At 36.3% G+C, this 18412-nt stretch overlaps 1 protein-coding gene across 2 annotated transcripts in view; it reads left to right on the forward strand.

The window, feature by feature from the left end:
- Nucleotides 1-18412, forward strand: part of Spast (spastin) — a 71329-nt gene that overhangs the window by 43825 nt on the left and 9092 nt on the right. For both annotated transcript variants that reach the window (XM_074049461.1, XM_074049460.1), the window contains exons 9-14: nt 146-217; nt 5217-5292; nt 5525-5616; nt 5746-5825; nt 15858-15900; nt 16674-16753. In XM_074049461.1, the coding sequence (XP_073905562.1) occupies nt 146-217; nt 5217-5292; nt 5525-5616; nt 5746-5825; nt 15858-15900; nt 16674-16753 (443 nt within the window). The remainder of the gene's footprint in view (nt 1-145; nt 218-5216; nt 5293-5524; nt 5617-5745; nt 5826-15857; nt 15901-16673; nt 16754-18412) is intronic.

Below are 18412 nucleotides of genomic sequence, written 5' to 3' on the forward strand. Positions count from 1 at the left end.
TAGCTGACAAGGAACATTGGTGTATGTTAGAATATTATCATACCTTATATTTCTAAAGAATCTGTTCTAGTACCTAGATTTATAAAATGAGACTGTCTTTCTAAAGCAAGGTATTGAACTAATATATTTGTTCTTCTTTTTAAAGGCCAAAGCTGTAGCTGCAGAATCTAATGCAACCTTTTTTAATATAAGTGCTGCAAGTTTAACTTCAAAATATGTGAGTGTTCTTTTTCCAATATTGTCATGTTTTAAGTTACTGTCTAAATTTTACTACCTTAAGTGGATTTTTGTGTATGTAGTTTTTGTTGTTTTGTTTTGGCAGTACTAGGGTTTGAACTTAGGGCCTTGTGCTTGCTAGGCAAGTGCTGTATCACTTGAGCCCCATCGACAACCATAAGTAGTAATATTTTACAAAAATACTTTTCTGTGAGTTTTATAACTATTAGTTACATAAACGAATATTGGTCTTCAAAGTACAAAGTTGTGTGCCTCTGTTAGTCTCTTTTAAAATTGGAATTGTATTGTCCAGTACTGTATTATTATTATTTATAAACTGGCTGGATTAAACATTGGAAATTGATGGCCCTACAGAGGCTAAAATCCAAGATGAATGTGTTAGCAGAGTTAATAATCCCTAAGACCTGTGAGAGAGAATGTTACTTCTCTCTTTTCTAGTTTCTGGGTGGTTTGCTGTTAACTTTGTCATTTGTGGCTTTGATTTTGTCACTTTGATTTTATCCTTTATTTTCACATGGCATTCTCTTAGTGGACATGTCTATCTCTGTGTTTACATTGACACTTTTTATAAAGACAGCCTTGTTGGATTAGGGCCCGTCTGAATGACTTCAACTTAACTTGTTAGATCACCTACAAAGACTATTTCAAATAAGGTCAGTTTCTACTTTAAGCTTTTTTCTTTCTTTTGTTTTTTTGCTTTGCTTTTTAGTTGTTTTATGGATAGAGTGTTTTCTTTGTGCCTGGATCTAACTTTGGATTATGATCCTCCTACCCATGCCTCTCACATATCTAGAATTACAGGCATGCACCACCATATCACCATACCAGTTTATTTATTGAGATGGGGCCTTGCTAATTTTTTTGCCCTGGCTGGCCTCAAACCTCTGTCCTCCCAAGTATCTGGTATTACAGGCTTGTGCCACCACCTATGTTTATTCATATGTGCATACATTATTTGGTTCATTTCTCCCCTTTACCACCTGTCATTTTATGTTTCTAATGCTGGCTATCTCCTGGGGTTACCAGGTGTGAGAAATAGAAGGACTGATTGTATAAATTAAGTGTTCCTTGCATCCTGGTTCTGAATTAAAATATGACATAAAATTTTCCCTGTTTTATCATTCTGAGTGAGGTTAGCCTGGCTCAAAAGACCAAAAATCGTATGTTCTCCCTCATATGTGGACATTAGATCAAGGGCAAACACAACAAGGGGATTGGACTATGAGCACATGATAAAAGCGAGAGCACACAAGGGAGGGGTGAGGATAGGTAAGACACCTAAAAAACTAGCTAGCATTTGTTGCCCTTAATGCAGAGAAACTAAAGCAGATACCTTAAAGCAACTGAGGCCAATAGGAAAAGGGGACCAGGAACTAGAGAAAAGGTTAGATTAAAAAGAATTAACCTAGAAGGTAACACCCACGCACAGGAAATCAATGTGAGTCAATGCCCTGTATAGCTATCCTTATCTCAACCAGCAAAACCCCTTGTTCCTTCCTATTATTGCTTATACTCTCTACAACAAAATTAGAGATAAGGGCAAAATAGTTTCTGCTGGGTATTGAGGGGGGGAGCGGGAGGGGGTGGAGTGGGTGGTAAGGGAGGGGGTGGGGTCAGGGGGGAGAAATAAACCAAGCCTTGTATGCACATATGAATAATAAAAGAAAAATGAAAAAAAAAATTTTTCCCTGTTTTATCTCACAATTTAGATTTTTTTTTTTTTTGACTTTTGTTTGGCAGTACTGGGGTTTGAACTCAGGGCCTTGAACTTGCTAGGCTGGAGATTTGCCACTTGAGCCATACCTCTATCCCTTTTTGCTTTAGTTATTTTTTTAATAGGATCTAATGTTTATGCCCCTGTTGGCCTGGACTGTGATCTTCCTATTTATACTCCCTGCATAGCTGGGATGGCAGGCACGTACCACCATACTCAGATTTTTATTGGTTGACATAGGGGCCTCTCAAACTTTTTTCCTGGGCTGGCCTCAAACCGTGATCCTCCCAATCTCTGCCTCTTAAGTAGCTAGGAATATAGGTGTGAGCCATTGCACCCAGATCCGCAGTTGCATGGAATGGAAATAGAAAAGGTATTCAAAGGAGAGCTCAGGCCAGTTTGGGGACAGTGGAGGCAAACTACAGGGTGTGAAGAGAGTAAGTTATCTGCTATGTAGCAATAGTATGTGAGTAAAACTAGCAGGTAGTAAAACTGAAATAGTTTCTGTCAAAACTCACACTACTTTCTCTCTCCTCTTCCTTTCCTTCTGTTGTCCAGTGATATCTTAAACTTTGTTTCCTCTTTATCAAAATCTCTTTTGGCTTTACTAGGGTTTGAACTCAGGGCCTTGACACTTGCTAGGTAGGCATTCTAACACTTGAACTACATCTCTAGCCCTTTTTTTTTTTTTTCCATTTTTCTTTTATTATTCATATGTGCATACAAGGCTTGGTTCATTTCTCCCCCCTGCCCCCACCCCCTCCCTTACCACCCACTCCGCCCACTCCCTCTCCCACCCACCCTCTCAATACCCAGCAGAAACTATTTGCCCTTATTTCTAATTTTGTTGTAGAGAGAGTATAAGCAATAATAGGAAGGAACAAGGGTTTTTGCTGGTTGAGATAAGGTTAGCTATACAGGGAGTTGACTCACATTAATTTCCTGTGTGTGTGTGTTACCTTCTAGGTTAATTCTTTTTGATCTACCCTTTTCTCTAGTTCCTGGGCCCCTTCTCCTATTGGCCTGAGTTATTTTTAGTCTCTCTGTGTTGAGGGAAACAAATGCTAGCTAATTTTTTAGGTGTCTTACCTATCCTCACACCTCCTTTGTGTGTTCTCGCTTTTATCATGTGCTCAAAGTCCAATCCCCTTGTTGTGTTTGCCCTTGATCTAATGTCCGCATATGAGGGAGAACATAAGATTTTTGGTCTTTTGGGCCAGGCTAACCTCACTCAGAATGATGTTCTCCAATTCCATCCATTTACCAGCGAATGATAACATTTCGTTCTTCATGGCTGCATAAAATTCCATTGTGTATAGATACCACATTTTCTTGATCCATTCGTCAATGGTGGGGCATCTTGGCTGTTTCCATAACTTGGCTATTGTGAATAGTGCCGCAATAAACATGGGTATGCAGGTGCCTCTGGAGTAACCTGTGTCATAGTCTTTTGGGTATATCCCCAAGAGTGGTATTGCTGGATCAAATGGTATATCAATGTTTAGCTTTTTAAGTAGCCTCAAAATTTTTTTCCAGAGTGGTTGTACTAGTTTACATTCCCACCAACAGTGTAAGACGGTTCCTTTTCCCCCACATCCTGGCCAACACCTGTTGTTGGTGGTGTTGCTAATGATGAAACCACAGTTCTAAAAGTGGATTTGCTTAGACTTTCCTCTGGACAGTTCTGCAAATACTGTTACACGTTTTCGTGAAACAGATTGTTGCATGTAGTTGTATATGTAGCTTTACACAAATAGATTTAATTCTTTTATAACTGTTAATGAACCTGCTTATGATTTATTAATTTTTTAAAACTAAACTAAACATAGTACTTTGCAGGTTATTGATCTTCAATATACTCCACTAGAGTAAAAAATTTAGTCATGGCTGAGAAGTTGATAAAATAATAGCTCTCTTGCATCATCTCCAAACATTTTGATAAACTTTCAAATTTAGAATGTTCTCAGTTTGTAGTTAAAAGTAACCATAGGACTGGAGGTGTGGCTCAAGTGGTAGGGCACCTGCTTTGTAAGCAAGAAGCCCTTAGTTCAAACCCCAGTACCACAAAAAAAAAAAAAAAATTTACCATAAAATGGTACCTCTTTTTTTGACCACATTTTGCTTCCTCTGTAAAAATTTTATAACTAGTAGTATTACAACAGGTTTAGCCATACTATGTACTTTGTATAACAAAGTTTTGTTAGTTAGGCGTGCATTTCCAACCTCAGTTTTGCATCCTGAACTGGCCTTTAAAAAGTATCATTGCAAGCCTACTTCATCTAGAAAATGCTCATGTCATAAGAAGTGAAGTTTTTAGGTTCCTTCCAGCTCTGATGATTCCAGGTCTGGGTGAGATCATTCTTTTTGTTTGTTAAGTGAAATTTTCAATAAAAGGACAAATGTTGCCAGGTGTATAATCCCAGCACTCAGAAGGCTGAGACAAAAGAATGAGAAGTTCCAGGCCAGCCTGGGCTATAGAAAGAGACTGTCTCAAGAAAAAAAAAAAAAAAAAAAAAGGATAATGCCACCTAGAAGACAAGAGTTTTTCCAGTAGATTATTGTGGACCTCATAATCCTTTCATTAGATTCTCTGATCGATAGAATGACTTGTGGGACTGGGGGTATTGCTTAGCAGTAGTGCAGTTTACCTAGCATGCACAAGGCCCTGGGTTTGACCCATAGCATTGCAAAAAAAAAAAAAAAAAAACTAAAACAACCTGAAAATGTCTCAAGGGATGTTCACAGGCCTCCTGGACCACCTAGAAATATTTTTGCATTTATTCACAGAGATATTGTATAAATAAGTTTCCAAGGTGTTCTTAAAAGAGCAAGTTTTTTTAGAACACTTCACAACTTCCCTGTTTCTATAAAGGTACCCTGTAGTGTAGGGCTTGAGGAATGTGTACACCATCTTTCTCCCTTTGTCTTCCCTCATTGCACCAGTTATACCCTGTTTACTAGCTATTCTATTCTCACATCTTAGCAGGGCAAAGTGTAGCAAAACACTGTTGTATTTCCTTTTTTAAAATACTTACCTGGCCGCATGAAATCATAAGTCTGTTTTCTAAAATGATACTGTTCTATAACACACACTATTACCCCAGTTCCTCATACCAAGGAAGAAAAACTAAATTCCTAGTTTCCACACTAGAAATCTACCACAAAAATCATGAGATTTAGAATTTAAGTCAAGACATCACGATTTTTAAAAAAAACTAGAATGTTGCATTTTATGTATATAAAAATATATAATGCCTTGTTTTAGGTGGGAGAAGGAGAGAAATTAGTGAGAGCTCTTTTTGCGGTGGCTCGAGAACTTCAACCTTCTATAATTTTTATAGGTAAGAATGTATTTTCCAACTGAATTAGTTGAATACTTGTAAAATTCCCCTTTCCAAGTGTGACAGGTTTGATAGAACAGATTATCTTGAAGGAAGAAGTTGAGGTTAAAGTCTACCTAATGAGTTCAGTAAGACTCACTATATTGACAACCTAAGTATCAATTAGATTAATGTTAAGATGATTCACATAGGATGGCCTTTAATTAAAGTTTTATCCATGCATTTCCTCTAGATGAAGTTGATAGTCTTCTGTGTGAAAGAAGAGAAGGGGAACATGATGCTAGTCGACGTCTAAAAACGGAATTTCTAATAGAATTTGATGGTGTAAGTATTTATTACATTTTTAATATGGCAGCATGTTAGTACATATATTTTCCTTAAAGCATATATCTCTTATGTCCCTTTTTTATTTATTTATCTAAAAGTACTGAAAAAATGTTTTTTGGGTTATAGGTGCAATCTGCAGGAGATGACAGAGTACTTGTAATGGGTGCAACTAATAGGCCACAAGAGCTTGATGAGGCTGTTCTCAGGTAGGGAGATGTACGGGGAACACATATATTTATGACCAATAGATTACTCATTCATCTCTCTGTGTCTCCTTTCCTTTACTGTCAATTTTAAGACAAATTATTTTCCTCCTTATGCTATCCTTTGATCTCTTGTTACCAACTAAATAAGGATTCTGGGGTTAGGGCCAAATTGATATCAAAACTACTTTTCACTTTATGGTTTTAGACAATTTCCATTTTTTAAATTTATTTATTTAGGTGGTACTGGCTTTTTGAACTCAGGGCTTCAAGCTTGCTAGGCAGTCCCTCTCCCACTTGAGCCATGCCTCATCCCCAAATTGCTTAATTTTCTTAGGTTCCATTAAGTTGTTTGTTGGGCTTCTTGAGTAACTGATCCAAGCAGGATTAATGAGAACTTTTTTTTGTTCTTGTGTATTTGAGCAAATTAATTCCCTTCATAATGGGAAAACGATTTGCCTTAGCAGTAAATTCTTGGAATTCGTTTCTTTTCCTAAGGAATTTATAACTTGTTTCTAGGATTGGATGCTCCACTGAATCTGAATCCAGACTAATGTTTTTACATTTATGGATTAACTTGATTTTTTTCTTTTTATTGAATAGAATTTTCAACTATTGAAGTCTTATTATTTGAAAAAATGTTGATTAATTTATGTTAATTTTTCCTGAGATTTGAATCTTTTTTTGTTTTGTTTTGTTTTTAATTTTTATTGTTTTATTACTCATACATGCATACAATGCTTGGGTCGTTTCTCCCCCTTGCCCCCATCCACTCCTTAACCACCCACTCCGCCCCCTCCTTCTCCCCCCCACCCCCTCCATACCCAGCAGAAACTATTTTGCTCTTATTTGTAGTTTTGCTGAAGAGAATAAGCAATAATAGCGAGGAACAAGGGTTTTTTCTGGTTCAGATAAGGATAGCTATACATGGAGTTGACTCACATTAATTTCTTGTGCATGTGTGTTACCTTCTAGGTTAATTCTTTTTGATCTCACCTTTTCTCTAGTTCCTGGGCCCCTTCTCCTATTGGCCTCAGTTATTTTTAAGGTATCTGCTTTATAGTTTCTCTGTGTTGAGGGCAACAAATGCTAGCTAATTTTTTAGGTGTCTTACCTATCCTCACACCTCCCTTGTGTGCTCTCGCTTTTATCATTTGCTCAAACTCAATCCCCTTGTTGTGTTTGCTCTTGATCTAATGTCCACATATGAGGGAGAACATACGATTTTTGGTCTTTTGGGCCAGACTAACCTCACTCAGAATGATGTTCTCCAATTCCATCCATTTACCAGCGAATGATAACATTTCGTTCTTCATCATGGCTGCATAAAATTCCATTGTGTATAGATACCACATTTTCTTATTTTTTTTTTTCATTTTTCTTTTATTATTCATATGTGCATACAAGGCTTAGTTCATTTCTCCCCCCTGCCCCCACCCCCTCCCTTACCCCCTCCCTTCTGCCCCCCCCAATACCCAGCAGAAACTATTTTGCCCTTATTTCTAATTTTGTAGAGAGAGTATAAGCAATAATAGGAAGGAACAAGGGTTTTTGCTGGTTGAGATAAGGATACCTATATAGGGCATTGACTCACATTGATTTCCTGTGCGTGGGTGTTACCTTCTAGGTTAATTCTTTTTGATCTAACCTTTTCTCTAGTACCTGGTCCCCTTTTCCTATTGGCCTCAGTTGCTTTAAGGTATCTGCTTTAGTTTCTCTGCGTTAAGGACAACAAATGCTAGCTAGTTTTTTAGGTGTCTTACCTATCCTCACCCCTCCCTTGTGTGCTCTCGCTTTTATCATGTGCTCATAGTCCAATCCCCTTGTTGTGTTTGCCCTTGATCTAATGTCTGCATATGAGGGAGAACATACAATTTTTGGTCTTTTGGGCCAGGCTAACCTCACTCAGAATGATGTTCTCCAATTCCATCCATTTACCAGCGAATGATAACATTTCGTTCTTCTTCATGGCTGCATAGAATTCCATTGTGTATAGATACCACATTTTCTTTATCCATTCGTCAGTGGTGGGGCATCTTGGCTGTTTCCATAACTTGGCTATTGTGAATAGTGCCGCCATAAACATGGATGTGCAGGTGCCTCTGGAGTAACCTGTGTCACATTCTTTTGGGTATATCCCCAAGAGTGGTATTACTGGATCAAATGGTAGATCCATGTCTAGCTTTTTAAGTAGCTTCCAAATTTTTTTCCAGAGTGGTTGTACTAGTCTACATTCCCACCAACAGGGTAAGAGGGTTCCTTTTTCCCCGCATCCTCGCCAACACCTGTTGTCACATTTTCTTGATCCATTCGTCAGTAGTGGGGCATCTTGGCTGTTTCCATAACTTGGCTGTTGTGAATAGTGCTGCAATAAACATGGATGTGCAGGTGCCTCTGGAGTAACAGTCTTTTGAGTATATCCCCAAGAGTATTATTGCTGGATCAAATGGTAGATCAAATTTAGCTTTTTAAGTAGCCTCCACATTTTTGTCCAGAGTGGTTGTACTAGTTTACATTCCCACCAACAGTGTAAGACGGTTCCTTTTCCTGGCATCCTTGCCAACACCTGTTGGTGGTGGTGTTGCTAATGATGGCTATTCTAACAGGGGTGAGGTAGAATCTTAGTGTGGTTTTAATTTGCATTTCCTTTATTGCTAGAGATGGTGAGCATTTTTTCTTGTTTTTTGGCCATTTGAATTTCTTCTTTTGAGAAAGTTCTGTTTAGTTCACTTGACCATTTCTTCATTAGTTTTGGGAGAATTTAGTTTTTTAAGTTCCCTATATATTCTTGTTATCAGTCCTTTGTCTGATGTGTAGCAGGCAAATATTTTCTCCCACTCTGTGGGTGGTCTCTTCAGTTTAGAGATCATTTCTTTTGATGAGCAGAAGCTTTTTAGTTTTATGAAGTCCCATTTGTCAGTGCTATCTCTTAGCTATACCTACTCCAGAGTATTTCCTACTCTTTCCTGTACAAACTTAAGAGTTTGTGGTCTGATATTAAGATCCTTGATCCATTTTGAGTTAATCTTGGTATAGGGTGATATACCTGGATCTAGTTACAGTTTTTTGCACTGCTAACCAGTTTTCCCAGCAGTTTTTGTTGAAGAGGCTGCTTTTTCTCCATCGTATATTTTTAGCGCCTTTGTCAAAGACAAGTTGGTTATAGTTGTGTGGCTTCATACCTGGGTCCTCTATTCTGTTCCACTGGTCTTCATGTCTGTTTTTGTGCCAGAACCATGCTGTTTTTATTGTTACTGCTTTGTAATATAGTTTGAAGTCAGGTATTGTGATACCTCCAGCATTGTTCTTTTGACTGAGTATTATTGCCTTGGGTATTCGTGGCCTCTTGTGTTTCCATATAAATTTAACAATAGATTTTTAAATCTCTTTAATGAGTGTCATTGGAATTTTGATGGGAATTGCATTAAACATGGAGATTACTTTTGGGAGTATAGACATTTTTACTATGTTGATTCTGCCAATCCATGACATGGGAGATCTCTCCACTTTCTATAGTCTTCCTCAGTCTCTTTTTTTTCAGAAGTTTATAGTTTCCTTGTACAAGTCATTCACATCTTGTGTTAGGTTTACACCTAGGTATTTGACTTTTTTTGAGGCTATTGTAAATGGAATTGTTTTCATATATTCTTTTTCAGTTTGTTCATTATTAGTGTATAGAAATGATAATGAATTTTCTATGTTGATTTTATATCCTGCTTCCTTGCTGTAGCTATTGATGGTGTCTAGGAGCTTCTGAGTAGAGCTTTTTGGATCTTTAAGGTATAGGATCATGTCGTCTGCAAATAGGGATATTTTGACAGTTTCTTTACCTATTTGTATTCCTTTTATTCCTTCTTCTTGCCTAATTGCTCTGGCTAGGAATTCCAGTACTATGTTGAATAGGAGTGGAGATAGTGGGCATCCTTGTCTCGTTCCTGATTTTAGAGGGAATGGTTTCAGTTTTTCTCCGTTAAATATAATGCTGGCTGTAGGTTTGTCATATATAGCTTTTATAATGTTGAGGTACTTTCCTTCTATTCCTAGTTTTCTTAGAGCTTTTATCATGAAATGGTGTTGGATCTTATCAAAGGCTTTTTCTGCATCTATTGAGATGATCAGGTGGTTTTTGTCTTTGCTTCTGTTAATGTGGTTTATTACGTTTATTGATTTTTGTATGTTGAACCACCCCTGCATCCCTGGGATGAAGGCTACTTGGTCGTGGTGAATAATCTTTTTGATGTGTTGTTGAATTCGGTTTGCCATTATTTTGATGAGGATTTTTGCATCAATGTTCATTAAGGAGATTGGCCTATAGTTCTCCTTTTTGGAGGTGTCTTTGCCTGGTTTTGGGATAAGTGTAATACTGGCTTCAGAAAATGTGTTTGGCATTTTTCCTTCCGTTTCTATTTCGTGGAACAGTTTAAGGAGGGTTGGTAACAGTTCTTTAAAGGTCTCATGGAATTCAGTCGAGAATCCATCAGGTCCTGCACTTTTCTTTTTGGGGAGACTCTTGATTGCTGCTTCAATTTCATTTTGTGTTATAGATCTATTCAGGTGATTAATTTCCTCTTGGTTCAGTTTTGGATGATCATATGTATCTAGAGATCTGTCTATTTCTTTAAGATTTTCAAATTTATTTGAATATAGGTTCTCAAAGTAGTTTCTGATGATTTCCTGGACTTCCATGGTGTTTGTTGTTATCTCCCCTTTTGCATTCCTAATTCTACTAATTTGGGTTTTTTCTCTCCTCATTTTACTCAGGTTTGCCAGGCGTCTCTCGATCTTGTTTATTTTTTCAAAGAACCCACTTTTTGTTTCATTAATTCTTTGTATGGTTTGTTTGGTTTCTATTTCGTTGATTTCAACTCTTATTTTTTTTATTTCTCTTTCTATTTGTTTTGAGATTTGCTTGTTCTTGTTTTTCTAGCAGTTTGAGATCTATCATTAGGTCATTGATTTGGGATCTTTCAGTCTTTTTAATATATGCACTCACGGCTATAAACTTTCCTCCCAGGACTGCCTTTGCTGTGTCCCATAGGTTCCAGTAGGTTGTGTTTTCATTTTCATTGACATCCAGGAACTTTTTAATTTCTTCTTTTATTTCATCAATGGCCCATTGTTCATTAAGCAATGAGTTATTTAGTTTCCAGCTGTTTGCTTGTTTTTTGTCTTTACTTTTGTTGTTGAGTTCTAGTTTTACTGCATTGTGATCAGATAGTATGCATGGTATAATTTCTGTTTTCTTATATTTGCTGAGGTTTGCTTTGTGCCCTAGGATATGATCTATTTTGGAGAAGGTTCCTTGGGCTGCTGAGAAGAATGTATATTGTGTTAGAAGTAGGATGAAATGTTCTGTAGACATCAAGTAGGTCCATTTGATCTATTGTATATTTTAGATCTGGGATTTCTTTATTGATTTTTTGTTTGGATGACGTATCTGTTGATGATAATGGGGTGTTAAAGTCTCCCACAACCACTGTGTTGGCGTTAATATATGCTTTTAGGTCTTTCAGGGTGTGTTTGATGAAATTGGGTGCATTGACATTGGGTGCATACAGGTTGATGATTATTATTTCCTTTTGATCTATTTCCCCTTTTATTAGTATGGAATGTCCTTTATCTTGTTTGATCACTGTAGGTTTGAAGTCTACTTTGTCGGAGATAAGTATTGCTACTACTGCCTGTTTTCGGGGACCATTGGCTTGGTAAATCTTCTTCCAGCCTTCATCCTAAGCCTATGCTTATTTCTGTTGGTGAGATGGGTCTCCTGTAAGCAACAAATTTTTGGATCTTCCTTTTTAATCCATTTTGTCAAGCAGTGCCTTTTGATGGGTGAATTAAGTCCATTAACATTAAGTGTTAGTACTGATAGGTATGTGGTAATTCCTGTCATTTAGTTGTCTTAGTTGTTTGAAGGTTTGATTGTGTGTACCTAAGTTGAAGTTACTGTCTACTGTCTTGCTTTTTCTTTTCCTGTGGTTTGGTGGTGCCTGTCTTTTCATGATTAAGTTGGGTTTCACTTTCTGTGTACAAAATCCCTTGAAGAATCTTTTGTAGTGGTGGCTTTGTGGTCACATATTGTTTTAGTTTCTGCTTCTGATGGAAGACTTTTATTGCTCCATCTATTTTGAATGATAGTTTTGCTGGGTAAAGTATCCTGGGGTTGAAGTTTTTTTCATTCAGTGCCCGGAAGATCTCACCCCATGCTCTTCTTGCTTGTAATGTTTCTGTTGAGAAGTCTGCTGTGATTTTGATGGGTTTACCTTTGTATGTTACTTGTTTTTTCTCTCTTATAGCCTTCAATATTCTTTCCTTAGTTTCTGAACTTGTTGTTTTAATGATGATATGTCGTGGGGTAGTTCTATTTTGATCTGGTCTGTTTGGTGTCCTGGAGGCCTCTTGCAACTCTATAGGAATATCTTTCTCTAGATTTGGGAAATTTTCAGTTATTATTTTGTTGAATATATTATGCATTATCTTTGCTTGCACCTCTTCTCCTTCTTTGATGCCCATGATTCTCAAGTTTGGTCTTTTGATGGAGTCGGTGAGTTCTTGCATTTTCTTTTCACAGGTCTTGAGTTGTTTAATTAATAGTTCTTCAGTTTTTCCTTTAATTACCATTTCATCTTCGAGTTCTGAGATTCTGTCTTCTGTTTGTTCTATTCTGCTGGATTGGCCTTCCATTTTGTTTTGCAATTCTGTTTCATTCTTTTTTCTGAGGTTTTCTATATCCCGGATCGTTTCCTATTCAATGTTGTCTATTTTTGTCCTGAGATCATTTATCTCTTTATTAATTGTGTTCTCTGTTCCACTTTGGTGTTTGTACAGTGCTTCCATGGTTTCCTTTATTTCTTCTTTTGCTTTTTCAAATTGTCTATTTTTGTTGTCTTGGAATTTCTTGAGTGTCTCCTCTACATTTTGGTTGACCTTATCCAGCTGGCAAATATTTTTTCCCACTCTGTGGGTGGTCTTTTCAGTTTAGAGACCCTTTTCTTTTGTTGTGCAGAAGCTTTTTAATTTCATGAAGTCCCATTTATTCATCCTTTCTCTTACCTGCTTGGCTGCTGGGGTTCTATTGAGGAAGTCTTTGCCTATACCTATTTCTTCCAGAGTGTTTCCTGCTCCTTCCTGTAGTACCTTCAGAGTTTCAGGTCTGATATTTAAGTCCTTGATCCATTTTGAGTTGATACTAGTACAGGGTGATAGACATGGATCCAGTTTCAGTTTCTTGCAGACGGGTAACCACTTTTCCCAGCAACATTTGTTGAAGAGGCTGTCTTTTTGTCATCGTAAATTTTTGGCACCTCTGTCAAAAATGAGGTGGGTATAGTTGTGTGGATTCATATTCAGGTCCTTCATTCTGTTCCACTTGGTCTTCATGTCTGTTTTTGTGCCAGTACCATCCTGTTTTTATTGTTATTGCTTTGTAATATAATTTGAAGTCAGGTATTGTGATACCTCCAGCCTTCTTTTTACTGAGTATTGCCTTGGCTATTCATGGTCTCTTGTGTTTAAAATGAACTTTAGGGTAAATTTTTCAATCTCTGATGAAAGTCATTGGGATTTTGATGGGAATTGCATTAAACATGTAGATTGCTTTTGGTAGTATAGCCATTTTTACTGATTCTACTGATCCATGAGCACGGGAGATCTTTCCATCTTCTGTAGTCTTTCTTAATCTCTTTGTCCAGGAGTTTGTAATTCTCCTTGTAGAGGTCATTCCCATCCTTTGTTAAATTTACTCCTAGGTATTTGATTTTTTTTGAGGCTATTCTGAATAGAATTGTTTGCATATATTCCTTCTCAGTTTGTTTTTTGTTGGTGTATAGAAAAGCTAATGATTTTTGTAAGTTGATTTTGTATCCTGCCACCTTACTGTAGCTGTTTATGGTGTCTAAGAGATTTTCGGTAGAGTTTTTTGGGTCTTTAAGGTATAGGAGCGTATTGTCTGCAAATAAGGATATTTTGACAGTTTCTTTACCTATTTGTATTCCTGGTTTCAGTTTTTCATCATTAAGTATGATGTTGGCTATAGGTTTGTCATATATAGCCTTTACAGTGTTGAGGTACATTCCTTCTATTCCTAGTTTTCTTAGAGCTTTTATCATGAAGTGGTGTTGGATCTTGCCAAAGGCTTTTTCTGCGTCTATTGAGATGATCAAGTGGTTTTTATCTTTGTTTCTATTGATGTGCTGTATTACATTTATAGATTTGCATATGTTGAACCACCCCTGCATCCCTGCGATGAAGCCAACTTGGTCATGGTGAATGATCTCTCTGTTGTGTTGTTGGATTCGGTTTTCCATTATTTTATTGAAGATTTTCGTGTTGATATTCATTAAGGAAATTGGCCTGTAGTTCTCCTTTTTGGAGGTATCTTTGTCTGGTTTTGGGATGAGAGTAATATTGACTTCATAAAATGAGTTAGGCAGTTTTCCTTCCCTTTCTATTTCATGGAACAGTTTAAGGAGAGTTCATATTAGTTCTTCTTTTAACATCTGATAGAATTCAGCAGTGAATCCATCAGGTCCTGGACTTTTCTTTTTTGGGAGGCTCTTGATGGCAGCTTCAATTTCTTTTTGTGTTATAGATCTATTCAAGTGATTAATATCCTCTTGGTTCAGTTTTGTGTGGTTGTAAATTTCTAGAAATCTGTCCACTTCTTCAAGATTTTCAAATTTATTTCAGTATAGGCTCTCAATGTAGTCTCTGATGATTTCCTGGATTTCTGTGGTGTTTGTTGTTATCTTTCCTTTTGCATTTCTGATTTTACTGATTAGGGTTTTTTCTCTCCTCATTTTAGTCAGGTTTGCCAAGGGTCTGTCAATCTTACTTATTTTTTCAAAGAACCACCTTTTTGTTTCATTGATTCTTTGTATGGTTTTTTTGGTTTATTTGTTTCTGTTTCATTAATTTCAGCCCTTATTTTTATTATTTCTCTCCTTCTGATTGTTTTGGGATTTGCTTGTTGTTGTTTTTCTAGGAGTTTGAGATGTAGCATTAGGTCATTGATTTGGGATCTTTCTGTCATCTTAATATATGCAGTCATCACTATATAGGTTCCGATAGGTCGTGTTTTCAGTTTCATTAACTTCCAGGAAACTTTTACTTTCCTCTTTTATTTCATCAATGACCCGTTGATCATTGAGCAATGTGTTGTTCAGCTTACAACTGTTTGCATGTTTTTAACTATTGTTTTTGTTGTTGAGTTCTAGTTTTCATGATGTGTGATCAGATAGAATGCATGGGATTATTTCTATTTTCTTACATTTGCTGAGGCTTGCTTTGTGACCTAAGTTATCAATTTTGGAGAATGTTCCATGGGCTGCTGAGAAGAATGTATATTGTGCAGAAGTTGGATGAAATATTCTTTAGACATCAGCTAGGTCCATTTGATCTATGGTGTGACTCAGTTCTAGATTTCTTTATTGATTTCTTTGTTTGGATGACCTATCTAAACAAAGTTTAGATCGTCTCCCACTACCACTATGTTGGAGTTTATATATGATTTTAGGTCCTTCAGAGTATGTGTGATGAAATTGGGTGCATTGATGTTGGGTGCATATAGTTTGATAATTGTTAGTTCCTTTTGTTGTATTTCCCCTTTTATTAGTATGGAGTGGCCTTCTTTATCTCATTTGATCAATGAGATAAAGGTTTGAAGTCTACTTTGTCCAAGATTTAAAAAAAAAGCTACAAAAGTATTTGCATAAATTTTTAATCATTTATTTGTTTTACTTTTTCTTTTTAACCTTTTATTGAATTAAAGATTTTTAAATGTCAACTAGAGTTTAAAGTTTAAAAAATTTTTTCTTTAAATTTGTAACTTGTAACGTGCAGTTGCCTTAAATATTATACTTAAAGTCTTTTTCCTATCGTTTCTTGAGTTACTTTTACAATTAGTCTGTTTCTTTTTTTTTTTTGATGGTACTGGGGTTAGGTGCTCTACCACTTGAGCTACTCTTTAGCAAAGCTGAGTTACTTGTAAACTCAAAAGTTTTATTTCTAAAATTACTTGAATTTTTTTCTTTTTAGGCGTTTCATCAAACGGGTATATGTGTCTTTACCGAATGAGGAGGTATGTATCCATGTTTGTTTTCCATTTAACAAGTACTACTTAGCAACAACAGAAATCACCTCAGTCCTAGGGCTGTAGTTCAGTGGTAGAGCTCTTGCCTGCCTTGCGTAAGGCTGTGGGTTTTATCCCCAGCACTATTTAAAAAAAAAAAAGGGATTGGCCATACATTACATATAATAATATGAATAAAACTCAAAAAGAACCACATGTGAATTAATTCCATATTATGTGATTCCATTTATATGAAGTGTCCAGAAAAAACAAGTTTCTAGAAACATAAAACAGTGGTTTGCTAGGAAAAGGAATAGAAGTGAGATTAAGTATAAACAGGTTTAAGTGAACTTTTTTATGGTGACAGAAATGTTCTGAAATGGTATTATGCTGATAGACAACTTAAAAATTTGTTAAAAGTCATCTGAATTATATACTTTTAATGGGAGAAATTTTTGGTATATAAATTAATACTTTCATAAAGTTTTTTTAAAAATTGTGTTTGTCTGAGACCCTTAGCATCCTTGATAGGAACAGCAGTTACTTCTTTATTGCTTTATTTGGATTATCTTTAATTTTTTTGAGGAACTCTGAAAATATAGGTAGTTTAAACTTTATTTAACAGCCATGAAATGAGATTTCAAGGTGATAGGATTTGAAACTGATTCCTAAATATTTTATTAATATAATTCTTTGCTTATTAAATAATAATTATTAATTTTGACAGTTCTTATATTAAGGTAGACTGGACTGATGATTCTTAAAATTTTAATTTTTTTCAGACAAGACTACTTTTACTTAAGAATTTGTTATGTAAACAGGGAAGTCCATTGACTCAAAAAGAACTAGCACAACTTGCTAGGTGAGTAATTTGATTTGGTTTATTTCACAGCTCAAATTTATTTATTTATTTATTTATTTGGTAAAAAATTCTTTCTTTTTCTTAATTTAAAATAAGCCCAAACTTGAAACAAGTAATTCGTTTATCCATGGACTTCTTGTCTCATTCTTTACCTCCTTTACTTTCTTCCTTTCCATATACATTTATGTACATTTCAATTTCTGTCTTCTACTAAACCTGACCTAAATACCTAATGATAACACCATATTCTTTTTGTAAATAGTATTAAAATAATAAAAATATTTAAAACATCTAATGTCTGCCCATATATCAACACATATTTTCACATGTACTTGTTATTTTGCATTTTGTGGAATCATTAACTTTTGCATCCTAAAACTTTCAATTAAGACTGAAAGGAAGTTGGGCATGGCGGTGACTTGGAAGACTGAGGCATTGGGATTGGGAGTTCAAGGACAGTCTGGGCAATGTAGCAAGACCCTCTCTCAAAACAAAAAGGGTGTGGAGAGGTTTCATGGCACTAGGTATAACAGCCACTGAAACAGATTTTGAAGCAGGGTGTGGGAATCAGTAGGTGAAAAATTACTAATAGGGAACACTAGGGTAAAGGTGATTCTTACAAGATTGACTCAGAATTATTGCTGAAGGCAGGCCAGAGGATTCAATACCAAGGGTGGTCAGATCCAAGGGTATAACATTTCTTATAAAACTCACTTGGCAGGATTCTTGTTCACGTTGAATTCTATAAGACCAAGGTGCAGCCTAGTTGATCCAGAGGGCTCAGAGGAGCCTGACTGACATTCAGCTATAGATCTTTGACTTTTTTGTATACAGTGTACTTCAGTAGAAACTAGATATAGGAGAGGCATTCATGAAAAATACCATGAAGTAACTTAAGTTTTTAAAAGGTATGTGAGGAACAACACTGAGTCCCCAGATACTTATGAGAAGGGAACTAATTAAGTACTTGAAAATATGTGTGTCCTTTGTCATTTTAATAAATCAGCTAACAATATTTCATGTATATAGTTGTTTAACATAGATTATGGCGAGTAAATGGTCCCCTTCCTGTTCCTCCATTTTATTTTCTTCTTCCACTTTGCCTCTTCTTTAGCTCTTAGTTCCTTTTGCTAATGTCTTAGCTTTCCAGGACTCTCTATCTCTCTCCACTCTGACATCCTATATACCAGATTTTTTTTTTTTTTTGTGGTACTGAGACTTGAACTCAGGGCCTACACTACTAGCCCTTTTGTTTGCAGTGTGTTTTTTAAGATAGGTTTTTTCCACTTGAATTATTTGTCCTGGGGCTGGCTTGGAACTGTGATCCTCCTGATTTCTGCCTTCTGAGTAGCTAGGATTATAGGTATGAGCCACCAGCACCCAGCCCAGGTGTTTCTTTTATCCTTTCTGTCCTATATTGAGAGAAATCTAACTTTTTGGCCCTCATTCCATCAAGAGCATGTTGTAATTGTGGTTGTTGGCCACCAATGGCTGTACATTTTATCTTTCTAGATGACACTTATAATGGGGACTTTTAGCTCTAATGCTAAAAATTTAAGACTTTATGAGGGCTAGCATTAGATTTTTTTGCTTTCATCAAATAGATCTTTCTGTGCCCTTAAAATCAAGCTCTGTAACTGTTAGCATACTGCTAAAGAC

This window comes from Castor canadensis, chromosome 12, assembly GCF_047511655.1.
Source record: "Castor canadensis chromosome 12, mCasCan1.hap1v2, whole genome shotgun sequence".
NCBI lineage: Eukaryota > Metazoa > Chordata > Mammalia > Rodentia > Castoridae > Castor > Castor canadensis.